This window comes from Ranitomeya variabilis, chromosome 4 (genome assembly GCF_051348905.1).
Source record: "Ranitomeya variabilis isolate aRanVar5 chromosome 4, aRanVar5.hap1, whole genome shotgun sequence".
NCBI lineage: Eukaryota > Metazoa > Chordata > Amphibia > Anura > Dendrobatidae > Ranitomeya > Ranitomeya variabilis.
This window is the reverse complement of record NC_135235.1, coordinates 219,902,916-219,930,405: the sequence shown is the minus strand read 5'-3', so window position 1 is coordinate 219,930,405 and position 27,490 is coordinate 219,902,916. Positions and strand designations below refer to the sequence as shown.

The window sequence follows — 27,490 nt, the reverse complement described above, 5'->3', positions numbered from 1 at the left end:
CAGATCTAATTCTTATACATTACATCATCCCCTTTTTTATATATATATATATATATATATATATATATATATATATATATATATATTAACAACATAAAACAAATATTGACAATGTAACAACACGAAAATGACCAAGAAAAACCATATGTTTGCATTGTCTTATTCCCCCTTTTTTTTAAACTATATCTCTTCAATAAGTCTCGATGGAGCCCTTCTTTCCCGTGTAGGGTAATGTCTGGGTTCATTGGGGGTGTCCAGTGCTGACAGATCAGTCACCTCTTGTTGGTCCTCTCCACCGTCGGGTATCAAATCTTCCACTGGTGGGAGTTCATTACCATTGTTCTGCGGTATGATTTTAAAATGTGAGGAATTTCGAGTGATGGAGTGTCTGTCTCGCTCAGCCGTGACCATACTGCCTTTTCTCTCAGTAACATTATATTTTGCAGGACTATATACAGCTGAGGTTTTGTTGGTTGATTTTTGACGCACAACAACCATATCACCTCTTTTGATGGCACATGGCTGTGCCCGTCGCCTTCTGTCTGCATAATGTTTCATGGCTTGCTTGTTAAAGAAATCTGTTGATCGCACTGAAGAGTCATTTGGTAAGGGATGACTGGTCACATCAGGGATCCGTGTACGAAGAGTTCTGCTGAACATTAGATGAGATGGAGCAGCATTAGTGGTGGAATGTGGCGTGTTGCGGTAATTGCGCAGGAATTTGTATAGTGACTGTTTCAGTGGGGTGTGCTCCAGACTAGCTGCCTTGATTCGTTTCCTCATGGTGCGCATGAAACGTTCTACGATTCCATTAGCTTGCGGCCAGCAAGGTGTGATTTTTCTGTGGCTGAACCCCAAGTATTCAGAAAACTGTGCAAACACATGTCCATTGAATGGAGGTCCATTATCTGTTTTGACCACTCTTGGAATGCCATATGCAGAGAATATGTCGTCCAGTTCTGGTATGACACTATTAGCAGACGTTGAAGAGATGAATGAAATGACAGGGTATCTAGAATATTCATCAACTGTTACTAGAATGTATTGGCCATTTGGTAATGGTCCATATATGTCGACTGCCACTTCCTCCCATACAGCAGTGGGTAACAGAGACATTTGTAATGGCTCTAGAGTTGATGATGGAGTAATTAATTGACAAGTGGAGCAATGTCTAATCTTCTCTTCCACCAATTTATTCATATTTGGGAACCACACTTTTTCTCTGAGTAATTTTTTTGTGCCAACAATTCCTAGATGACCTTCGTGTGCTATCTGTATGACTAGGTTGCGCAAGGCCTTAGGTACAACCAGTTTGGTACCACGAAGGATGAGTTGGTCTTCAGTGACTGATAATTCCTCATGTACATTTGAAAATTGTTTTAACTCTTTCAGATCAATCCCATCTTCAGGAAATTTTTCTTTTGAATTTCATGCCACCTTCTATTTTGGATAATTTGTATTAAGGCACAGAGTGTCTTGTCACTTGTTGTTGTATTCACAAACTGATCAACAGAAAGTGCTTTTGGCATGGCGTGAGCTGCAACAAAGTGGATGTATTCTTCAATGGAGGAATGCACAGGTAAATCATCATTCGTAGGATGTCTTGAGAGATAATCAGCCGGATTGCTGTATTTTCCAGGTTTGTGAACAATTTTGTAATTATAGTCCTGTAGACGTAGACCCCATCGTTCAATCCGTGCCGGCATTTTAGCTCGGGGATTTCCAAAAGTTGTAAGGAGAGCTTGATGATCTGTGACAATAGTGAAGGGAGCGCCATAGAGAAATAAGTGAAAGTGTTCACATCCCCAGACGACTGCCAAGCTTTCTTTTTCAGGTTGTGAATACTTTCTTTCAGTGCTTGTTAAGCTTTTACTTGCATAAGAAATTATGTGGGGACTTTGATTGTCATCCTTGTATTGTGCTAAAATTGCACCCAGTCCCACGGGAATGGCGTCCACAATCAGTTCGGTTCGAAGAGCTGGATCAAAATAGGCCATGGTGGTTGTTGAGCAGAGTTCGTTTTTGATTGTTTCAAAAGAGGCCTGACAGTCTTGGGACCGTTGAAAAACGCAATTTTGTTTCGTAAGTTCCCTTAATGGAGTGCTGATTGTCAAAAAATTTGGAATATATCTAGCACAGTAACTTGCCATTCCAAGAAAAGAGCGCACTTCACTGGCATCCTGTGGAATTGAAGCTGCTCTGATGGATTCCACCTTCTTGGGATCAGGTCGTACTCCTTCCGCCGAGAAAATGTGACCATAGAACTCCAATGAATTTTTATCAAATTCGCATTTTTCTTTGTTTAAAGTGAGTCCAGCAGAAAGCAGACATTCAAAGATAGCATATAGAGCACGATTATGTTCAGCTTGAGTTTTCCCAAAAACCAGTATGTCATCACTGTAATTAAAGGCATTTGGAATATGTTGAATGACGCTCCTTATCGTATCTTGAAAAATTTCCGCTGCTGAGCAGACCCCAAACGTCAATCTTTTGTATCTTCTGAGACCCACATGGGTGGAAAATGTTGTTAAGTATCTGGATTCTGGACTCAATTCTAATTGATGATAGCCCTTATTGAGGTCGAGCTTTGAAAAAACGGTTGCTCCATTTAATAAATGAATAATGTCATCAATTGTGGGTGAGATATGTCTTTCCCTCTGAATATAGCAGTGTTGGGCAGGCACATGTCAACACACAGTCTTACCTGCTTTGGAGTCTTTGGTTTTGGAACTACCACAAGTGGAGAGACCCACGGAGTGGGACCAGAAACAGTTTCAATGACATCATCATCCATGAGTAATTGGAGTTCCTTTTCTACCTTCTTTCTCAGGTGAAATGGAATACGCCTGTGAGCCTGGGCTACTGGACGAACAGTGTCATCCACATGAAGATGCACTTGAGAGTCCTTTAATTTAAACTGTTCACCATGGCTTGTACATCCAGGTCCTTAGGGTCGGTTATGGTATGAACAATCTGGATGAGTCCTAGCTTCAAGGCAGTGTGATAGCTGAGAAGACAGCCTCCTGATCCTTGTAATGTGTGAAAAGTGGTTTTCTGCCTATTTTCTTTATAGCTCAGTTCAGCATCAAATTGTCCCATTGTAACTAGAGGTGTTTTAGATCCATATGGAAAGATTTTAGTATGCACTTGCTGTAAGACTGGCTTTGTTTTCAACTGTTCATAAGCATTGCTGTCTATGATATCCACCGAAGCTCCTGTATCTATTGTAAAGGTGAAATCCGTGTTGCAGATGGTGAGTGTAATACATGGAGACTGCACTGAGCCAGTGACAGAAGTTGTGAACACATAGTTCTCAGCCACAGACATTTCTTCTATATCCTGATTTACCATTTTTATATTTGCAGGCTTTGTCATTGGCAGAGGAGACTTGTTGGGCGCTGATTTGCAGACAACTGCAAAATGGTTCCCTTTTCCACATTTGCTGCAAGTTTGTCCTATAGCTGGACATTTGTTCATGTGGTGAGGGAAATCTTGTCCACATCTATAACATTTCTTCTGTTTCGGGGCTTGCTTGCCTTGTGCACTTTTATGTTTGAGATTATGCACATGTAAATTATCCCCATTCTCCATTGCAGTTGCCTGATGATCTGCTATCTCTATAGCACGGGCCATCTTGAGTAAATCATGCAGCGAGAGATCCTGCTGCAGAGCTTTACGCCTTATGTTATTAGACGAGCAGGTGACAATTACTTGAGTTAAGATTTCATCATCTACGTCAGTAAATGCACACCCATGTGCAAGTTCTTTTAGCCGGGTGACATAGGTGTCTATGGATTCTTCTGGAAGCTGCTTTGCAATCCTGAACTTGTATCTTTCATATCTGATGTTTTGTTTAGGGTTGAAGTAGTCAGTGAGAGCTTTGGAGCATTTGCTGTACGTGTCTGTCTCAGCTGCTGGTAATGTGCTGTATATGTCATAGACTCCTGTGCCCGCACAATGCAGGAACATGGCTCGCTTTCTTTTATCATCCTTTATATCTATTGCTTCCAGGAAATTCTCAAACCGATTTAACCATTTTCTCCAGTTATGAGAGAGATTAGTAACATCAGTCATATCAAACTGTGGGAACGTGTGCAAGTATTCAGCCATGATGGAGTCTCTCAGTGGCGCTGGCGTGTGAAGCGGTAAAGCAGTGGTCAGTACTCACAGTAGCAGGTGATTGGATCCCATCCTCATCGCCAGTTGTAATGTCCACACGGTGTAAGGAATTTAAGAGAGAGTAAGCATTAACTGTATTTTATTCTTCTCTTTTCCTCCAGCACACAGCATACTAGCAGCATAAGATTTCCTCCTCAGGCTAGAACTGAAACAGAAACTAAACTCAACTCCCGCCCTCCTTTCTTAGGGTACTGTCTCACAGTGCAATTTTCATCGCTATGACGGCACGATCCGTGACGTCGCAGCGTCGTATGATTATCGCTCCAGCGTCGTAGACTGCGGTCACACGTTGCAATCACGGCGCTGGAGCGATGCCGAAGTCCCCGGGTAACCAGGGGACAAACAAAACAAACAGTACATACTTACATTCCGGTGTCTGTCCCCCGGCGTTCTGCTTCTCTGCACTGTGTAAGCACCATAGCCGGAAAGCAGAGCGGTGACGTCAGACGTCACCGCTGTGTTCGCTTTCTGGCTGGCCGGCGCTCACAGTGCAGAGAAGCTGAGACGCCGGAGGACAGACACCGGAATGTGAGTATGTACTGTTTGTTTTTTTTACGTTTACGCTGGTAACCAGGGTAAACATCGGGTTACTAAGCGCGGCCCTGCGCTTAGTTACACGATGATTACCCTGGTTACAAGCGAACACATCGCTGGATCGCTGTCACACACAACGATCCAGCGATGTCAGCGGGTGATCAAGCGACGAAAGAAAGTTCCATACGATCTGCTACGACGTACGATTCTCAGCAGGGTCCCTGATCGCTGCTGCGTGTCAGACACTGCGATATCGTATGGATATCGCTAGAACGTCACGAATCGTACCGTCGTAGCGATCAAAATTGCACTGTGAGACAGTACCCTAAAAGAGACAGATCTAATTCTTATACATTACAGGGGCCATAATTGTTTACTGGTTGTGGTTTGGGGTCTGTAATCATTCAGGGTATCTACACTGGGGTTGTTATTTGTTCAGAAATTCTGGTCTGAGGACTGTCAATAATCAGGGGGTCTGGCCTGGGGTCTATATTCATTTACAGGGTCCGGAATGGGGGCCTTAATTGCTTATTGGGTGTGGTTTGGGGTCTGCAATCATTTAGGCGATCTGCTCTGAGGTCTGAATTTGTTCACGTGTTTGGTCTGGCCTTTGTATTTGTTTAGGGGGTCTGGTCTGGGGGCCTGAATTATTTAGTGGTATTGATGAGCGGCATCAGCCAAAATTCTAATTTGGTAGAAGATTTATATTGCATGGAATCTGGAGACCTCAGAGCATGAAAACATAGAGCAAATCTAAAAAATACATAACCCTATTGCTCCCCTGTTGTGCTTCTGCAGCTCCTAAATGGCCCTTTGCGCGGCTCCTGCAAGCTTCTTCTTGCATTTGCCACCACATGAGAGGTCCTCTTCCTGCATCTTTCCTCTGGTCCAGGTTTCTCGAGTAGGCCTTGGATATCATGACATTCGTCGTGCTGTCACAACTCCAGAAGTATCTGTGTCCTCAGGACAAAGATACAGTTGAACACAACGGTGGAGCAGGGAGCTGACAAATCTCTGCCCCACCGTTCCATCTATGTAGTCTACTGGCTAGTTTAACCCTTCTATGCAATCTACTGCACTTCCACTAGATGGCGCTGGGGACAACCTAATTTTTTAACCTATTCTTGTCTACAGGATAAAAAAATAAAAAGAAAATTTATTAAACAAAAGGGAAAAAAAAACGACGTTCGTCAAAATCTGATATGAGTTTAACAGTTTTCAAAATAAAAGAAATAACGGTAAAATCCCTTTTAATTCAAGGTCACTGGGTTCTGATAGGTGCCGGATTATCAAACATTCTGGATTAACGGACGGCCATAGAAAATGATATCAAACTCGCTTGTAAAGAAAGGGACGCTTCTAGAAAAGCACCCGAAATTAATATTAACCCCTCGATGTTTTGTTGGACCAAAAATACGGCTGTGTGAACGAGCCCTTACTAGCAGACCGTGACCCAGGGTATAGGATGCCTGGGTCCTACGGAGAGCATTGCTCAGGCCCCACCACCTCCAGCCCCGAGAATCCATTTATCACCCTCTATAACCACACAATAAACCTCAGTATTGCAACTATTCTTTTTTGTGTGTGTGTGTGCCGCCTCCTTCTCCCCTCCCATTCCCTGCAGCTAAACAAATAAGATATATTACAGGGCGAATACACCAGTCAGCGAGATATTGGTAAAGCGAGAGCTGACGAGGCTGAGCTGAAACAGTTAAAAAGTTCTAAAAAGTTTTGAAAACTTTGAAATGAAGAAAAGTTAAAGCGGAAAAAAAGTTTCGAAAAGTTTTCAAACTTTTCCCAAAGTTCTAGAAAAAGTTTTTTCTTGGAAGAGGAGGCAGGTAACAAGTGGTCGGAGTTCGGAGTCGGCTTTCCCCTCCCTATTGCCAAGCGAGAACACAGGAAACTGCGGTTTCCTTCGCTGTCTCTGGTAGCCGGACTGGGCCGGGGCTCAGGAGACGGTGCCAAGGCTGCACATGGGAAGGAGCGGCTGGCCTCTGTTTACAACATGCCTTCCTGCATCCCGAGGGAAAAGAGCCCGCAACAACATGCAGACCAAGGAGCTCATCGAGATCTCCATCCTCAGCTCCAAAGCCAAGGTGGACATCCTCCGGCAACCTGCCTCCGAGAACCTGAGGAAGCTGAAGAAGAGGAAAGTCCTGGTGGAGCAGAAGAAGAGGTTGTCCGCCTGGATTCTGTTCTTGGCGCTGCTGGGCATCGTGCTCATGGTCGTACATACCGAACTGCTGCGCTTCGCCAACTGCCAGGTAAGAGAATGTTTGCCCCCCTGGTGAAGGAACGTTTCGCCAAAAGTCTGGGCTGAACTTTCAAACTTTTCACAAGTCAAAAGTTGGGATCGGTGGAGATCCATATGTCTCCAGGCTCACTTGTCCTCGGGGAAGGAGAGACCCTTTATTAATGATTTTATGGAATTGTCTCTTAAGCGATTCCCTATGAATAATGTCATTATATGTCTACCTCGGTGAAATAGCACAGGAGCATCCAGCTGAGGATGATTTCCTTTATCCTGTTTTTTTTTTCTTTCTAACTTAAAACTGCTTAGAGAAACCTAATTGATGATATTATGGAATTGCTCTTTAAGCGATTTCCTAATATGATGTTACTAATCGTACAATGAGCGACCAGCTGGGTACCCTGTCTTGCTTCAAATTGACCATTACTACTTTAGTAACGAAGTTATGGAATTACCTTATAAGCGATTGCCTATGATGATGTAATTAGGAATACGCAGTTATTACGAGTTTCGCTGGGTTCATATCCTGTATGGTGTCCGACCTCCAACTGTTCTGAGCAAGTTTAAGAATATTATGGAATTGCCTTAGAAGCAATTTCCTACTATTATATTCTTACGTGTACAGGTAGCTGGGCTTTCTGTCTAACCTCAAACTGTTTAGAGCAATGTTAATATTAGTATTATGGAATTACTATATAAGCAATTTCCTAAAGTGGTTTTATTACGGGTGCAGCTTCCCCGGAGGAACGACCAGCTGCCTATGATATCCTCTATTCTGCTTAACCTGGGAGCAATGTAAAAAAAAACATATTATGGAATTACCTTTTAAGCGATACTGACATATGACGTTATGACAGGTGCAGCTTCCTGGGTATGAGATCCTGCATCCTGCGTATTCTGCCTTCTCTGAAAATGCCCAGAATATGAAATTATGGAATTACCTCATAAGCAGTTCCCTAAAATGATGTTATTATCGGTACCGCTCCCTTAAGTGGCGAACTGGGGGCCAAATGTTGTATCCTGTCCATTCTGTGTGACCTACGCATCTTTAACAAGGATATTATGGAATTGCATTGTAAGCGATTTCCCAATATGATGATATTAGGGGAACAGCTCCCTGAAGGGGCACAGGTGATGTTCTGCCAATACATTGGCTCTTGGTAATATCCATCTACATGGAGGCTGCTGTTAACGGAGCCCGGATTCTGATGCTGGATCCTGCAAGGAAATGACGCCCGGCCCCTTGTTTCCATAGTGAGGAGTTGCTAATTGAGCGATTGTCTTAAACTGAGCCATTTTTGGAGACCACCATTATTTCAGGCATCAGGTTATTCTTGATGATGTAGCAGAGCCGAGCGGGAGAGTATTCTGTTCTGCAAACTAAACGTGACCTGACGGACACAGTAAATCTTGTGCAGTAAAGCTGAGTGTGTCATTTGGTTAAAGGAGAGGAAACAGCGAACGCAAACTCGACCCTGCTACATCGGTGCCTCATCTCTCTGTTCCAGGTGTCTTTTCACACAAAAAAGCCACTAAAGTGTTTATCCACAGATTAGTTAAGAAAATGAAATTTCAGGGGACGTGCCAAATGACAAACTCCAAAAAAAGATTTTCAGACGTGAGTTACAGAAGAAATGACACACTCGGCTCTGCTACATCTCAGCATAAATCTACCAGCTGTTCGGCATTGTTCTTGCTGATGGCGTCCTGACACGCTGACTTTCTGCTCGTGTATCCTGAGCACCGGGAGACATTTCTTCCCAGTCTGTGGTGACATTTCTGTGCTTTGATATTTTTTTTATTCTGCACGAGAACCGCTAATGCGCCTGGTCTGTGCACATCACACGCTGCGGGGTCTCACGGGACCCCTCTGTCACATAGATCTTGAAAAATTAGGACTTTTGCATAAGTCTTTATATAAAGTAAAACATTTCATGTTTGTAAAGAAAAAAAAATATTTGAAGTGAATCTAAACTTTTACTAAAGTTTTGATATGTTGTTGCCCCCATTAAGTATTGTTGATTATTGGGGGTTCGAATCTTGAGACCCCCCCCCCCATCGACCGCTCAAATCTATAGGTGGAAGTTCAGAAATTATGTATGGACTTTGTTTAGATCGCTATGTGCATGCTCTTGGGTGGGTGATCCATGAGGGTCTTAGCATGTGGACCCCCACAGAGATGTATATGCTCTTGGGTGGGTGATCCATGGGGTTCTTATCACCTGGACCCCCACAGAGATGGATATGCTCTTGGGTGGGTGATCCATGGAGGTCTTAGCACCTGGATCCCCCAGAGATGTGCATGCTGTTGGGTGGATGATTCATGGGGGTCTTATCACCTGGACCCCCAAAGATGTGCATAGTCTTGAGTAAGTGATCCATGAAGGTCATATCGCCTGGACCCCCAGAGATGTGCATGCTGTTGGGTAGCTGATACATGGGGGTCTTAGCATCTGGACCCCCCAGATATATATATACTCTTGGGTGGCTGATCCATGGAGGTCTTAGCACCTGGACCCCCCTAGAGATGTACATGCTCTTGGGCGGATGATCCATGGGGGTCTTATCACCTGGACCCCCCAAAGATGTATATGCTGTTGGGTGGATGATCCATGGGGGTCTTAGCACCTGGACCCCCAGAGATGTATATGCTGTTGGGTGGATGATCATGGGGGCCTTGTCACCTGGACCCCTCAGAGATGTATATGCTGTTAGATGGATGATCCATGAGGGTCTTAGCACCTGGACCCCCCAGAGATGTATATGCTGTTGGGTGGATGATCCATGAGGGTCTTAGCACCTGGACCCCCCAGAGATGTGCATGCTGTTGGGTGGATGATCTATGGGGGTCTTATCACCTGGACCCCCCAGAGATGTATATGCTGTTGGGTGGATGATCCATGGGGGTCTTAGCACCTGGACCCCCCAGAGATGTATATGCTGTTGGGTGGATGATCCATGGGGGTCTTGTCACCTGGACCCCCCAGAGATGTGTATGCTGTTAGGTGGATGATCCATGAGGGTCTTAGCACCTGGACCCCCCAGAGATGTATATGCTGTTGGGTGGATGATCCATGAGGGTCTTAGCACTTGGACCCCCCAGAGATGTACATGCTCTTGGGTAGCTGATACATGGGGGTCTTAGCATCTGGACCCCCCAGAGATATATATACTCTTGGACGGATGATCCATGGAGGTCTTAGCACCTGGACCCCCCAGAGATATATATACTCTTGGGCGGATGATCCATGAGGGTCTTGGCACCTGGACCCCCCAGAGATGTACATGCTCTTGGGTGGATGATCCATGGGGGTCTTAGCACCTGGACCCCCCAGAGATGTATATGCTGTTGGGTGGATGATCCATGGGGGTCTTGTCACCTGGACCCCCAGAGATGTATATGCTGTTAGGTGGATGATCCATGAGGGTCTTAGCACCTGGACCCCCCAGAGATGTATATGCTGTTGGGTGGATGATCCATGAGGGTCTTAGCACCTGGACCCCACAGAGATGTGCATGCTGTTGGGTGGATGATCCATGGGGGTCTTATCACCTGGACCCCCCAGAGATGTATATGCTGTTGGGTGGATGATCCATGGGGGTCTTATCACCTGGACCCCCCCAGAGATGTACATGCTCTTGGGTGGATGATCCATAGGGGTCTTAGCACCCGGACCCCCCCAGAGATGTGCATGCTGTTGGATGGATGATCCATGGGGGTCTTAGCACCTGGACCCCCCAGAGATGTGCATGCTGTTGGGTGGATGATCCATGGGGGTCTTATCACCTGGACCCCCCAGAGATGTATATGCTGTTGGGTGGATGATCCATGGGGGTCTTAGCACCTGGACCCCCCAGAGATGTATATGCTGTTGGGTGGATGATCCATGGGGGTCTGGTCACCTGGACCCCCCAGAGATGTATATGCTGTTAGGTGGATGTTACATGAGGGTCTTAGCACCTGGACCCCCCAGAGATGTATATGCTGTTGGGTGGATGATCCATGAGAGTCTTAGCACCTGGACCCCCCAGAGATGTGCATGCTGTTGGGTGGATGATCCATGGGGGTCTTATCACCTGGACCCCCCAGAGATGTATATGCTGTTGGGTGGATGATCCATGGGGGTCTTATCACCTGGACCCCCCCAGAGATGTACATGCTCTTGGGTGGATGATCCATGGGGGTCTTAGCACCCGGACCCCCCCAGAGATGTGCATGCTGTTGGATGGATGATCCATGGGGGTCTTAGCACCTGGACCCCCCAGAGATGTATATGCTGTTGGGTGGATGATCCATGGGGGTCTGGTCACCTGGACCCCCCAGAGATGTATATGCTGTTAGGTGGATGTTACATGAGGGTCTTAGCACCTGGACCCCCCAGAGATGTATATGCTGTTGGGTGGATGATCCATGAGAGTCTTAGCACCTGGACCCCCCAGAGATGTGCATGCTGTTGGGTGGATGATCCATGGGGGTCTTATCACCTGGACCCCCCAGAGATGTATATGCTGTTGGGTGGATGATCCATGGGGGTCTTATCACCTGGACCCCCCCAGAGATGTACATGCTCTTGGGTGGATGATCCATGGGGGTCTTAGCACCCGGACCCCCCCAGAGATGTGCATGCTGTTGGATGGATGATCCATGGGGGTCTTAGCACCTGGACCCCCCAGAGATGTATATGCTATTGGGTGGATGATCAATGGAGGTTGTAGCACCTGGATCCACTAGAGATGTGCATGGTTTTGGGTGGATGATCCATGAGAGTCTTATTACCTGGACACCCCAGAGATGTGCATGATCTTGAGTGGGTGATCCATAAGGGTCTTATTACCTGGATGCTGCAGAGATGTGTATGCTCTTGGGTGGGTCATCCATGGGGGTCTTATCACCTGGACCCCCCGCCCAGAGATGTGCATGGTCTTGAGTGGGTGATCGATGAGGGTCTTAGCACCTGGACCCCCCCAGAGATGTGCGTGGTCTTGTGTGGGTGATCCATGAGGGTCTTATCACCTGGACCCACCAGAGATGTGCATGCTGTTGGGTGGGTGAACCATTCCATGGAGGTATTAGCACCTGCATCTGAGATCAGTAGTTATCTGGTAGAGACTTTGCTTTGGTTCCAGTTCCTCAGCCATGTTATAAGGGATCTCCAGACGGTGGCGCTAGAGAGAGACAGCTGTTCTATTTCCAGGAGGAAAGCTCATTTGCATAACTGTTTTCCCAGGGAGCATTGCCTGGTTGGCAAACTCCACAAGGAAAGCATTACTCCACTTTGTGACAAGCGATAATTCAGGGGTGCTGTTGGGGGCAGTTACTTCCCAAAGTCAAGTACAAAGGATTCTGCTCTGCACATTGTATGAACTTGTCCTCTTCCCAAAGTGGGATCTTAGCGGGGCCCATAATAATGTCTGTCACCCTGATGTATCGACCGCCGCGAGTCTGAATGGACTTGGGATAAAAGGAAGCGAATCCTGAATGCTAATTAGTAACATAATGCTGCTCGAGGATCCGTGCGGTGCCGGCTCTCAACTCCGGCGCAGACAGATTGTGGGCGCAGATCCCAAGATCTAAATCAGCCGATCAATATACACAAACAGGACGGCGGAGGAAAGCACTGCACACAATCACCATTGTACTGCCCGAAATCCTGCCGCTCACTGACTGCCTGCGACTTCAGGAAAATGATGGGAACTGACATCAGAAAGGGACGGCAGTGCAAGAGGTTGTGAGGCAGCTGCACAGTGTCATATACAGAGGGTGTATAATGGTGGTGATTGTCTGTGGATGACGGGATTTCTGGACACCAAGGACAGTAATGAAAACTGCTGCAAAACACAACACACTATTTTGTCAATGATGACATCCATTACTAATCCTGTACTGATCCCGAGTTACATCCTGAATTATACCCCAGAGCTGCACTCACTATTCTGCTGGTGCAGTCACTGTGTACATACATTACATTACTGATTCTGTACAGATCCTGAGTTACATCCTGTATTATGCTCCAGAGCTGCATTCACTATTCTGCTGGTGCAGTTACTGTGTACATACATTACGTTACTGATCCTGAGTTACATCCTGTATTATACTCCAGAGCTGCTCTCACTATTCTGCTGGTGTAGTCACTGTGTACATACATTACATTACTGATCCTGAGTTACATCCTGTATTACACTCCAGAGCTGCACTCACTATTCTGCTGGTGTAGTCACTGTGTACATACATTGCAATACTGATCCTGAGTTACATCCTGTATTATACTCCAGAGCTGCACTCACTATTCTGCTGGTGCAGTCACTGTGTACATACATTACATTACTGATCCTGAGTTACATCCTGTATTATACTCCAGAGCTGCACTCACTATTCTGCTGTTGCAGTCACTGTGTACATACATTACATTACTGATCCTGAGTTACATCCTGTATTATACTCCAGAGCTGCACTCACTATTCTGCTGGCGCAGTCACTGTGTACATACATTACATTACTGATCCTGAGTTACATCCTGTATTATACTCCAGAGCTGCACTCACTATTCTGCTGGTGCAGTCACTGTGTACATAAATTACATTACTGATCCTGAGATACATCCTGTATTATACTCCAAAGCTGTACTCACTATTCTGCTGGTGTAGTCACTGTGTACATACATTACATTACTGATCCTGAGTTACATCCTGTATTATACTCCAGGGCTGCACTCACTATTCTGCTGGTGCAGTCACTGTGTGTATACATTACATTACTGATCCTGAGTTACATCCTGCATTATACTCCAGAGCTGCACTCACTATTCTTCTGGTGCAGTCACTGTGTACATACATTACGTTACTGATCCTTTGTTACATCCTGTATTATGCTCCAGAGCTGCACTCACTATTCTGCTGGCGCAGTCACTGTGTATATACATTACATTACTGATACTGAGTTACATCCTGCAATATACTCCAGAGCTGCACTCACTATTCTTCTGGTGCAGTCACTGTGTACATACATTACATTACTGATCCTGAGTTACATCCTGTATTATACTCCAGGGCTGCACTCACTATTCTGCTGGTGCAGTCACTGTTTACATACATTACTGATCCTGAGTTATATCCTGTATTATACTCCAGAGCTGCACTCACTATTCTGCTGGCGCAGTCACTGTGTATATACATTACATTACTGATACTGAGTTACATCCTGCATTATACTCCAGAGCTGCACTCACTATTCTTCTGGTGCAGTCACTGTGTACATACATTACATTACTGATCCTGAGTTACATCCTGTATTATACTCCAGGGCTGCACTCACTATTCTGCTGGTGCAGTTACTGTGTACATACATTACGTTACTGATCCTGAGTTACATCCTGTATTATGCTCCAGAGCTGCACTCACTATTCTGCTGGCGCAGTCACTGTGTACATACATTACATTACTGATCCTGAGTTACATCCTGTATTATACTCCAGAGCTGCACTCACTATTCTTCTGGTGCAGTCACTGTGTACATACATTACATTACTGATCCTGAGTTACATCCTGTATTATACTCCAGAGCTGCACTCACTATTCTGCTGGTGCAGTCACTGTGTACATACATTACATTACTGATCCTGAGTTACATCCTGCATTATACTCCAGAGCTGCACTCACTATTCTGCTGGTGCAGTCACTGTGTACATACATTACGTTACTGATCCTGAGTTACATCCTGTATTATACCCCAGAGCTGCACTCACTATTCTGCTGGTGCAGTCACTTTGTACAAACATTGCATTACAGATCCTGAGTTATCTCCTGTATTACACTCCAAAGCTGCACTCACTATTCTGCTGGTGTAATCACTTTGTACATACATTACATAACTGATCCTGAATTATATCCTGTATTATTCTCCAGAGCTGCACTCACTATTCTGCTGGTGCAGTCACTGTGTACATACAGTTATATGAAAAAGTTTGGGCACCCCTATTAATCTTAAGCTTAATGTTTTATAAAAATTGTTTTTTTTGCAACAGCTATTTCAGTCTGATATATCTAATAACTGTTGGACACAGTAATGTTTCTGCCTTGAAATGAGGTTTATTGTACTAACAGAAAATGTGCAATCTGCATTCAAACAAAATTTGACAGGTGCATAAGTATGGGCACCTCACCAGAAAAGTGACATTAATATTTATTAGATCCTCCTTTTGCAAAAATAACAGCCTCTTGTCGCTTCCTGTAGCTTTTAATGAGTTCCTGGATCCTGGATGAAGGTATTTTTGACCATTCCTCTTTACAAAACAATTCCAGTTCAGTTAAGTTTGATGGTCACCGAGCATGGACAGCCCTCTTCAAATGATCCCACAGATATTCAATGATATTCAGGTCTGGGGACTGGGATGGCCATTCCAGAACAGTGTAATTGTTCCTCTGCATGAATGCCTGATGTTGTGAACTCCGCTCTTGGGCTCCCTCCGGTGCTTGTAAGTGGCACTTTTGTGAGTTCTGCTCTTGGGCTCCCTCCGGTGGTTTTGAGTGGAATGGCTGCTTCTTGGATTTAGCATCAGCAGCTGCTTCCACTGATCGTCTTTCTGGCTCGGCTATTTTAGTCTGGCCTTATCCCTCAGTCAATGCCAGTTGTCAATTGTTCCTGCTTGGAGTCACAGCTCTTTTGGATTTCCCTGACACTCTGACCAGTTCAGCAAAGATAAGTCCTTGCTTGTCCTTTTGCAGTCCACTGGTTGTGGACTTATTGTTCTGCACATTCTATGTTTTTCTCTTTAGTCCAGCTTATCAGTATAGATCTATTCAGCTAAGCTGGAAGCTCTGGGCAGCAGATTTTGCCCTCCACACCTTTAGTCAGGTGTGGGGATTTTTGCATTCTCTGCGGTGGACTTTTTCTAGTTTTTATTACTGACCGCACAGTGTCCTTTCCTGTACTATCTATCTAGCTAGTAGTGGCCTCCTTTGCTACATCTTGTTTCATTCTACGTATGTCATTTCCTTCTCCACTCACAGTCATTATTTGTGGGGGGCTGTCTATCCTTTGGGGAATTGTTGTGAACTCTATTTTTGGGCTCCCTCTAGTGGTCACAAGCGGTACTGTGTAGTGTTGTCTTTCTGCAGGTTGCAGCATCAGCTGGTTCGTTATCCTTGGTTGGTTTCCTATTTAGCTCACCTGGATACTCAGTTCCTTGCCTGCTATCAATGTATTCAGTGCTCTTCAGATTCCTTGTGTCTACCTTGCTCCCAGTCTCTCCAAGACAAGCTAAGTTTTTGTTTGATCATTTTTTGATTATCAGCGTTCATTATGTTTTTAGTCCAGCTCGCTAAAATGTGATTTCCTCGCTTGCTGGTTGCTCTAGGGGACTGAGTTTCTCCCCCCACACCGTTAGTTGGTGTGGGGGTTCTTGAAATCTCAGAGTGGATATTTTGTAAGGGTTTTTTACTGACCGCATAGATTCCCTTTTCTATTTTCTGCTATCTAGTATTAGTGGGCCTCATTTGCTGAATCTGCTTTCACCCCTGTGTATGTGCCTTCCTCTTACCTCACCGTTATTATTTGTTGGGGGCTTCTATATCTTTGGGGATTATTTCTCTGGAGGCAAGAGAGGTCTTTCTTTCTCTCTAGGGGTAGTTAGTTCCTCAGGCTGGCTCGAGACGTCTAGGATTTTTAGGCACGTTCACCAGCTACTTCTAGTGTGTTTGGATAGGTTCAGATTTGCGGTCAGTCCAGTTTGCCACCTCCCTAGAGCTTGTCCTATGTTTGTTACTTAGCTGGAGTAATTTGTGATCCTCAACCACTAAGGATCATAACAGGGAATTTCTCTGAGGCAAGATAGCTTTCCTGTTTCTACCTTTAGGGGTAGTTAGCTCTCAGGCTGTGACGAGGTGTCTAGGGAGTGACAGGAACACCCCACGGCTACTTCTAGTGTTGTGTTAAGATCAGAAACTGCGGTCAGTATAGTTCCCACCTGCTCAGAGCTCGTCGCATGTCGCTCCTAAATCACCAGACCATAACAGTACAACTGGCCGAAGATGAGTTAAATGCATCTCAAAAGAAGGAAAAAAAAAAAGAGTTCTGAGCCATTTTTTTCTCTGCAGCCTGTTTTGTCTTTTTTTTCTTCCTCTTAATCTCTGGGTGGTTCAGGATTTTGGCGCGGGCATGGATGTTCAGGGTTTGTTTTCTCGTGTGGATCAGCTTGCTGCAAGAGTACAGAGTATCCAGGATTATGTTGTTCAGACTCCGGCTTTAGAGCCTAGAATTCCTACTCCAGATTTGTTTTATGGGGATAGATCCAAGTTTTTGAACTTTAAAAATAACTGCAAATTGTTTTTTGCTCTGAAACCTCGTTCCTCTGGTGATCCCATTCAGCAAGTTAAAATAGTTATTTCTCTGCTGCGTGGTGACCCTCAGGACTGGGCATTCTCCCTTGAGTCAGGGGATCCGGCATTGCTTAACGTAGATGCATTTTTTCAATCGCTCGGATTATTGTATGACAAACCTAACTCTGTGGATCATGCAGAAAAAACCTTGTTGGCCCTGTGTCAGGGTCATGAAGCGGCAGAATTATACTGCCAGAAATTTAGAAAATGGTCTGTGCTCACTAAATGGAATGAGGATGCTCTGGCAGCAATTTTCAGAAAGGGTCTTTCTGAAGCCCTTAAAGATGTTATGGTGGGGTTCCCCACGCCTGTTGGTTTGAGCGAATCTATGTCTCTAGCCATTCAGATTGATCGCCGCCTGCGCGAGCGCAAAGTGGTGCACCATATGGCAGTGTCCTCTGAACAGAGTCCTGAGCCTATGCAATGTGATAGGATTTTGACTAGAGCAGAACAGCGGGGATACAGATGTCAGAATGGGCTGTGTTTTTACTGTGGTGATTCTGCTCATGCTATTTCTGATTGCCCTAAGCGTATTAAGAGGGTCGCTAGATCTGTTACCATCAGTACTGTACAGCCTAAATTTCTCCTGTCTGTGACCCTGATTTGCTCATTGTCATCCTGTCATCCTTTTCTGTCATGGCATTTGTGAATTCATGCGCTGCCCTGAACTTAATGGACTTAGAATTCGCCAGGCGCTGTGGTTTTTCTTTGCAGCCTTTGCAGAGCCCTATTCCTTTGAGGGGTATTGATGCTACACCGTTGGCCAGGAATAAACTTAAGTATTGGACTAAGCTGACTATGTGCATGGCTCCAGCACATCAGGAAGATTGCCGTTTTCTGGTGTTGCATAATTTGCATGATGTTGTTGTACTGGGTTTTCCATGGTTACAAGTACACAATCCAGTGCTGGATTGGAAATCTATGTTTGTGACTAGTTGGGGTTGTCAAGGGGTACATAGTGACGTTCCTTTGATGTCAATTTCCTCTTCCCCCTCTTCTGATGTTCCTGAATTTTTGTCAGATTTCCAGGATGCATTTGATGAGCCCAAGTCCAGTTCCCTTCCTCCACATAGGGACTGTGATTGTGCTATTGACTTGATTCCTGGCTGTAAGTTCCCTAAAGGTACTGTCACACAGTACCATTTTAATCGCTACGACGGCACGATTCGTGACGTCGCAGCGTCGTATGATTATCGCTCCAGCGTCGTAGACTGCGGTCACACGTTGCAATCACGGCGCTGGAGCGATGCCGAAGTCCCCGGGTAACCAGGGTAAACATCGGGTTACTAAGCGCAGGGCCGCGCTTAGTAACCCGATGTTTACCGTGGTTACCAGCATAAAAGTAAAAAAAAACAAACCGTACATGCTCACCATCTGATGTCCGTCAGGTCCCTTGCCGTCCGCTTCCTGCTCTGTCTGAGATCCGGCCGTACAGTGAGAGCAGAGCGCAGCGGTGACGTCACCGCTGTGATCTGCTCTCACTTTCCGGCCGGCAGTCAGTCAGAGCGGGAAGCGGACGGCAAGGGACCTGACGGACATCAGATGGTGAGCATGTACGGTTTGTTTTTTTTTACTTTTACGCTGGTAACCACGGTAAACATCGGGTTACTAAGCGCGGCCCTGCGCTTAGTTACCCGATGTTTACCCTGGTTACAAGCGAACACATCGCTGGATCGCTGTCACACACAACGATCCAGCGATGTCAGCGGGTGATCAAGCGACGAAAGAAAGTTCCAAACGATCTGCTACGACGTACGATTCTCAGCAGGGTCCCTGATCGCTGCTGCGTGTCAGACACTGCGATATCGTAACGATATCGCTAGAACGTCACGAATCGTACCGTCGTAGCGATCAAAATGGTACTGTGTGACAGTATCCTTAGGGACGACTTTTCAATCTGTCTGTGCCAGAGCATGCCGCCATGCGGAGTTATGTCAAGGAGTCTTTGGAGAAGGGGCATATTCGGCCGTCTTCGTCACCATTGGGAGCAGGATTCTTTTTTGTTGCCAAGAAGGATGGCTCCTTGAGACCCTGTATTGATTATCGCCTTCTTAATAAGATCACGGTCAAATTCCAATACCCCTTACCTTTGCTTTCTGATTTATTTGCTAGGATTAAGGGGGCTAGTTGGTTTACCAAGATTGACCTTCGAGGGGCATATAATCTTGTTCATATTAAACAGGGTGACGAATGGAAAACTGCATTTAATGCGCCTGAAGGCCATTTTGAATACCTTGTGATGCCTTTCGGGCTTTCTAATGCTCCTTCTGTGTTTCAGTCCTTCATGCATGATATTTTCCGCAATTATCTTGATAAATTCTTGATTGTGTATTTGGATGATATTTTGATTTTTTCCGATGATTGGGAGTCTCATGTGAAGCAGGTCAGGATGGTATTCCAGATCCTTCGTGATAATGCCTTATTTGTGAAGGGGTCTAAGTGCCTATTTGCAGTTCAGAAGGTCTCTTTTTTGGGGTTTATTTTTTCTCCTTCGTCTATAGAAATGGATCCTGTTAAGGTCCAAGCCATTCATGACTGGATTCAACCCACATCTGTGAAGAGCCTTCAGAAATTTTTGGGCTTTGCTAATTTTTATCGCCGTTTCATTGCCAACTTTTCCAGTGTGGTTAAGCCCCTGACCGATTTGACGAAGAAAGGCGCTGATGTGACGAATTGGTCCTCTGCGGCTGTTGAGGCCTTTCAGGAGCTTAAACGCCGATTTACTTCTGCCCCTGTGTTGCGTCAGCCGGATGTTTCTCTTCCTTTTCAGGTTGAGGTTGACGCTTCTGAGATTGGGGCAGGGGCCGTTTTGTCACAGAGGAATTCTGATGGTTCCTTGATGAAACCGTGTGCCTTCTTTTCCCGAAAGTTTTCGCCTGCGGAACGCAATTATGATGTCGGCAATCGGGAATTGTTGGCTATGAAGTGGGCATTTGAGGAGTGGCGACATTGGCTTGAGGGAGCCAAGCACCGCGTTGTGGTCTTGACCGATCATAAAAATCTGATTTACCTCGAGTCGGCCAAGCGGCTGAACCCTAGACAGGCTCGATGGTCCCTGTTTTTCTCCCGTTTCGATTTTGTGGTCTCATATCTTCCGGGATCTAAGAATGTTAAAGCGGATGCCCTCTCTAGGAGTTTTTTGCCTGATTCTCCTGGAGTCCTTGAGCCGGTTGGCATTCTTAGGGAAGGGGTGATTCTTTCTGCCATCTCCCCTGATTTACGGCGGGTGCTTCAGGAATTTCAGGCTGATAAACCTGACCGCTGTCCTATGGCGAAGCTGTTTGTTCCTGATAGATGGACAAGTAAGGTAATTTCTGAGGTCCATTGATCGGTGTTGGCCGGTCATCCTGGGATTTTTGGTACCAGAGATTTGGTTGCTAGGTCCTTTTGGTGGCCTTCCTTGTCACGGGATGTGCGTTCGTTTGTGCAGTCCTGTGGGACTTGTGCCCGGGCTAAGCCTTGCTGTTCCCGCGCTAGTGGGTTGCTTTCGCCTTTGCCTGTCCCTGAGAGGCCCTGGACACATATTTCCATGGATTTTATTTCGGATCTTCCTGTGTCCCAGAAGATGTCTGTTATCTGGGTGGTTTGTGACCGGTTCTCTAAAATGGTCCATTTGGTACCTTTGCCTAAATTGTCTTCCTCCTCTGATTTGGTTCCATTGTTTTTTCAGCATGTGGTTCGTTTGCATGGCATTCCGGAGAATATTGTGTCTGACAGAGGTTCCCAGTTTGTTTCTAGGTTTTGGCGGGCCATTTGTGCTAGGATGGGCATTAATTTGTCTTTTTCTTCGGCGTTCCATCCTCAGACAAATGGCCAAACTGAGCGAACTAATCAAACTTTGGAAACCTATTTGAGATGCTTTGTGTCTGCTGACCAGGATGATTGGGTGGCTTTCTTGCCGTTGGCCGAGTTTGCCCTTAATAATCGGGCCAGTTCGGCTACCTTGGTTTCGCCTTTCTTTTGTAATTTTGGTTTCCATCCTCGTTTTTCTTCAGGGCAGGTTGAGCCTTCTGATTGTCCTGGTGTGGATTCTGTGATGGACAGGTTACAGCAGATTTGGACTCATGTGGTAGACAATTTGATGTTGTCTCAGGAAAGGGCTCAACGTTTTGCTAACCGCCGTCGGTGTGTTGGTCCTCGGCTTCAGGTCGGGGATTTAGTCTGGTTATCTTCTCGTCATGTTCCTATGAAGGTTTCTTCCCCTAAGTTCAAGCCTCGGTTTATTGGTCCTTATAAGATTTCTGAGATTATCAATCCAGTGTCTTTTCGTTTGGCCCTTCCAGCCTCTTTTGCCATCCACAATGTTTTCCATAGATCTTTGTTGCGGAGAAATGTGGTACCCGTTGTTCCCTCTGTTGATCCTCCTGCCCCGGTGTTGGTTGAGGGGGAGTTGGAATATGTGGTTGAGAACATTTTGGATTCTCGTTTTTCGAGGTGGAGTGTTGTGAATTTGGATTCTGGGCTCCCCCGGTGGCCGCTTGTGGAATTGGACTTGTCATCCTCTTTCCTTTTTCACCTGGTTCCATCAGTAGTGGGTGTCGCTATTTAAGCTCATTTCTCTGGTGGTTTCTTGCCGGTCAACAATGTTATCTGATGCCTCTCAGTGCTTGTTCCTGCTTCTAGACAACCACTAGATAAGTTGGACTTTTGTCCATGTTTTGTTTTGCCTATTTGTTCCAGTTCACAGCTGAAGTTTTGTTACTGTGTCTGGAAAGCTCTCGTTGATCAGGGATTGCTACTCTGGCGTTATGAGTTAATGCCAGAGTTTAAGGTAATCTCTGGATGGTGTTTTGTTAGTGTTTTTCTGCTGACCATGAAAGTATACTATCTGTCTTCTGCTATCTAGTAAGCGGACCTCAAATTTGCTAAGACTATTTTCCTGCTGCGTTTGTTGTTTCATCTGAACTCACCGTCATTATATGTGGGGGGCTACTGTCTTCTTTGGAATATTTCTCTAGAGGTGAGCCAGGTCTTATATTTCCCTCTGCTAGCTATTTAGGTCTTAGGCCAGAGCTGGGCATCTAGCGATAAATAGGAAATGCTACCTGGCTATTTCTAGTTGCGCGGCAGGCTTAGTTCATGGTCAGTATAGTTCCATCTTCCGAGAGCTTGTCCCTCTATAGGCTTGCTATGATCTCTGCCTGCAGAGATCATGACAGTGGAGGCTTCAGTATCTTGTCAAGTAGAAGGGTTATGGCCAGGAGGACAATTCTTGGGTTGTTGCCTCCGATGTCCATGCCGCCGATTTGGTTCGTGCTTTTCACTTGGCTCGTCCCGATCGGCCTGGGGGCTCTGGTGAGGGTTCGGTGACCCCTCCTCAAGGGGGGGTACTGTTGTGAATTCCGCTCTTGGGCTCCCTCCGGTGGTTGTAAGTGGCACTTTTGTGAGTTCTGCTCTTGAGTTCCCTCCGGTGGTTTTGAGTGGAATGGCTGCTTCTTGGATTTAGCATCAGCAGCTGCTTCCACTGATCGTCTTTCTGGCTCGGCTATTTTAGTCTGGCCTTATCCCTCAGTCAATGCCAGTTGTCAATTGTTCCTGCTTGGAGTCACAGCTCTTTTGGATTTCACTGACACTCTGACCAGTTCAGCAAAGATAAGTCCTTGCTTGTCCTTTTGCAGTCCACTGGTTGTGGACTTATTGTTCAGCACATTCTATGTTTTTCTCTTTAGTCCAGCTTATCAGTATGGATCTATTCAGCTAAGCTGGAAGCTCTGGGCAGCAGATTTTGCCCTCCACACCTTTAGTCAGGTGTGGGGATTTTTGCATTCTCTGCGGTGGACTTTTTCTAGTTTTTATTACTGACCGCACAGTGTCCTTTCCTGTACTATCTATCTAGCTAATAGTGGCCTCCTTTGCTACATCTTGTTTCATTCTACGTATGTCATTTCCTTCTCCACTCACAGTCATTATTTGTGGGGGGCTGTCTATCCTTTGGGGAATTTCTCTGAGGCAAGATAGCTTTCCTGTTTCTACCTTTAGGGGTAGTTAGCTCTCAGGCTGTGACGAGGTGTCTAGGGAGTGACAGGAACATCCCACGGCTACTTCTAGTGTTGTGTTAAGATCAGGAACTGCGGTCAGTATAGTTCCCACCTGCTCAGAGCTCGTCGCATGTCGCTCCTAAATCACCAGACCATAACAGCCTGAGTAGATTTGGAGCGGTGTTTTGGATCATTGTCTTGCTGAAAGATCCATTCCCTGCATAACTTCAACTTTGTCACTGATTCATGAACATTATTGTCAAGAATCTGCTGATATTGAGAGGAATCCATGCGTCCCTCAACTTTAACAAGATTCCCGATAACGGCATTGGCCACACATCCCCAAAGCATGATGGAACCTCCACCAAATTTTACTGTGGGTAGCAAGTGTTTTTCTTGGAATGCTGTGTTTTTTGGCCGCCATGCATAATGCCTTTTTGTATAACCAAACAACTTAATCTTGGTTTCATCAGTCCACAGGACCTTCTTCCAAAAAGAAATTGGCTTCTCCAAATGTGCTTTTGCATACCTCAGCCGACTCTGTTTGTGGCGTGCTTGCAGAAATGGCTTCTTTTGCATCACTCTCCCATACAGCTTCTCCTTGTGCAAAGTGCGTTGTATAGTTGACCGATGCACAGTGACACCATCTGCAACAAGTTGATGCTGCAGCTCTCTGGAGGTGGTCTGAGGATTGTCTTTGACTGATCTCACCATTCTTCTTCTCTGCCTTTCTGATGTTTTTCTTGGCCTGCCACTTCTGGCCTTAACAAGAACTGTACCTGTGTTCTTCCATTTCCTTACTATGTTCCTCACAGTGGAAATTGACAGGTTAAATCTTTTAGACAGCTTTTTGTATCCTTCCCCTGAACAACTATGTTGAATAATCTTTGTTTTCAGATCATTTGACAGTTGTTTTGAGGAACCCATGATGCCACTCTTCAGAGGAGATTCAAACAGGAGAACAACTTGCAAGTGGCCACTTTAAGTAGCTTTTCTCATGATTGCATACACCTGGCTATGAAGTTCAAAGCTCAATGAGGTTACAGAGCCAAAAAAAGTGCTTTAGTAAGTCAGTAAAAAGTAGGTAGGAGTATTTAAAACAAGAAAATGATAAGGGCGCCCATACTTATGCACCTGTCAAATTTTGTTTAAATGCAGATTGCACATTTTCTGTTAGTACAATAAACCTCATTTCAAGGCTGAAACATTACTGTGTCCAACAGTTATTAGATATATGAAACTGAAATAGCTGTTGCAAAAAAAACAATTTTTATAAAACATTAAACTTAAGATTAATAGGGGTGCCCAAACTTTTTCATATAACTGTACATTACATTACTGACCCTGAATTACATCCTGTATTATTCTGAAGAGCTGCACTCACTATTCTGCTGGTGCAGTCAGTGTGTACATAGATTACACTACACCTGTTCTCTCCACCTGCTCCTGACCTGCATAGACCATTATTTTTACATTCCATTGGAGGAATGGTCTTCTGTCATCATGTTCATTGTGACCTTCCTTATGTATAGGGTAACTGCCCATCACATGCATACAGGGCAGGTACCGGATTCCAGTGATTTCTCTGTTATGTTTTAGAACTTGTTTCTCCGGTTGTTCTGGAGCAAACTTCAAGGAAACTTTGATTCCTGTGTATTGTAGAATTCTATAGAATTTTGATCTTTACCCTCTCGTATCTCTAAATCTTTAAATTTTTCCTACCTTTACATAATTAGTGAGGTTTCCCTGTTGTTTAGAATAGATTATACATGTATCAGATTACATAATTATACAACATTTAATTGCCCCATCCTAATATTGAATGTCGCCCTTTGGGCAATCTAATGATTTGGATGAGGATAGGTTACACTTTTATATATTCTCCATCTCCGGGAATGCCGACATACAGAATACCTTCCTCTATGGGATGTTTTCGATCCTCATGGGGCTGTTGACATATTATCCGAAGGGGCTTCGCTGGTGGATGAATCCCATATTCACTTACATAAGACACAGCCCATGAACTGGGATCATGATTTACACATGGAAGGGATGAAAGAGCCTTCTGTTATCATGATGGAAATGAGACCCAAGATTTGCATGATGTAGGGAAAGCAGTCAGTAAAAAACACACATCACATGGACTGACCTGCTAAAGGGTTTGTTGGCATCACTGAGTATCGTGGGCAATATAGAGAACATGGGGATTTGGGTACCACCTTTAAGAGAACCTGTCACTTGTATAAATATGTAACATTCTTACTCGGTATAAATGCCACTGTTCTCCCGAATCCGGCAATGTTTTTCTTGTCTTCCTGCGCCTCTTCGTTCCTGAGATATGGTCTCCTCTTTCCTGTGTGTAAATCTAGTGTTGCTAGTTAAGTGGGAGTGGTCTTCAATAAGCCACTCCCATTTAAGAGCTTGAAACCATGCCTAGTTGGCTAACAAGACTAGATTTATATGCATGATATTCTTGGCCATATCTCAAGAATGGAGAGGCTCAGGAAGAAAAGAAAAGTAACGCCGGATTCAGGAGAAAAGGGGCTTTTACGCTAGGTACAAATAATATATATTTAGACCAAGTGACAGGTCATCTTTAAAGAGATATTCACATCTAACATGATTGCATATCTCTAGGATTTGTCATCACTTATGATCGGTGGAGTCCAACCTTTGAGACCACTGATCCTGAGGATGTAGGATGGCAAGAGAAGCTCCGTTCAGAATAATTTCCGAGATGATCTCACAAAATGGATTTTAGGCAAATCTGTTCCAAAGTGGGCTTTTCGGGGTTTCCTGGTGGGTGAAGCTTGAAGAGGTCATCCCAGTTAAAATATATATCAGTTATCCCCGGGATAGGTGATAAATTCATGATCAGGGGGAGTCCAACCTCTGGGACCACTAGAGATCACAAGATGTCAATAACCACCATTTAGATTCCATTTTTTTATTGTTTCTCCTTGGTCTTTATGTCTCTGGCAGTGCAATGGCAGTCCATGGTATTCTGCACATTTTTAGCTATGATTTTTAATCTTCCATTCCCAGCCCCCCAATTGCAGCCAAAAGGTCTTGTCGCTGATAAGAATATTTCATTGTTCGCTATGGAAAGCTACAAATAGCAGATACATTTCCCTTTGTAGGAAACAATGGGCATGGTTTGTCGTCTGCGACCAGAATGTGTCGTGGCTTGTAAAAAAAGCAAAAAACTTCAGCTGTTTAGGTAGAGATTCAGCTGGTCTACATGATCATATGGGGAAAAATGTAGCATGAGATCTTTAGGGCTATGCCCAACGGCATTGTCAGTGGGCACCAGGTGCATGTAGCCGAGGTGGCCATGTTGCCAGCATCAGCTAGTATCTGGGTAAGCCTACAATGTGTTCAAGCAAAAAAGAATTAGAGGCTGGCAAAGAGGTCATATTACCCGTCATTGTGGCACATTGTCACGCTGGGTGAAGGAAAAGCAAGTGCACAACAATGGGGAGAGGGAGGGGGAGCCCAAACACTAGGAAAGTGGGGAGTGGAGATCCCTAGGCAGATCTAAAATCACCCTGTCTGCCCTAACCATCCCTATATAGGTTCTGCACCTATCGCCGAGCAGGAACCTTATCCCTGCCTGACCTTAGCGATAGGCCCTGGTTGGGGAGTCACACTAGTCAGTCCCCACTACAACTAAAGAGGGTAGACAAACAAGGTTAACAATTAGCTTGAGAAGACAACCGTGATTTCACGCCAGCAATCCTCCAAGAGTCCTTCGAGAAGGAACTAACCGACTGTTAGTATATCCAACTAGACAGAGACAAGTAAGAGCTAACACCAGCACCATGCTGCAGCAATTGAATGTATTTAAACCTTCAGCACAGGTGTGTGATTAGCAGCAGAAGGTTGAGGTAAACTGTTGGGTCCTAGAGGGAGAAGGATATCGCTCCATAACAAAGATGCAAAAATCAAGAAGGTGCTTGAGCTAATTGCAAAGACCTTCTACAGCCGGATCCAGGGTGACTGTCTGTCACACCTGACACATATTGGCAGCTATTGGGGACAATGGGGCTAGTAATGACGGCACTACTGAGCATATTTTGTTTTACGGGACATTAACATACTTGCCAACTGTCCTGAATTTACTGGGACTGTTCCAAATTTATCCATATTATCCCGTCAAATTCAAAGCTGAAGG

The 27,490-nt window shown here is 45.1% G+C and overlaps 1 protein-coding gene across 1 annotated transcript in view; it reads left to right on the top strand.

Moving 5' to 3' along the window:
- Nucleotides 1-6,370: 6,370 nt before the first annotated feature.
- The window catches only part of KCNN4 (potassium calcium-activated channel subfamily N member 4), a 56,257-nt gene continuing 35,137 nt past the window's right edge, over nt 6,371-27,490 (top strand). Inside the window, exon 1 of the mRNA XM_077260027.1 lies at nt 6,371-6,977. Within this exon, the coding sequence (XP_077116142.1) occupies nt 6,687-6,977 (291 nt within the window). The 5' untranslated portion in view covers nt 6,371-6,686. The remainder of the gene's footprint in view (nt 6,978-27,490) is intronic.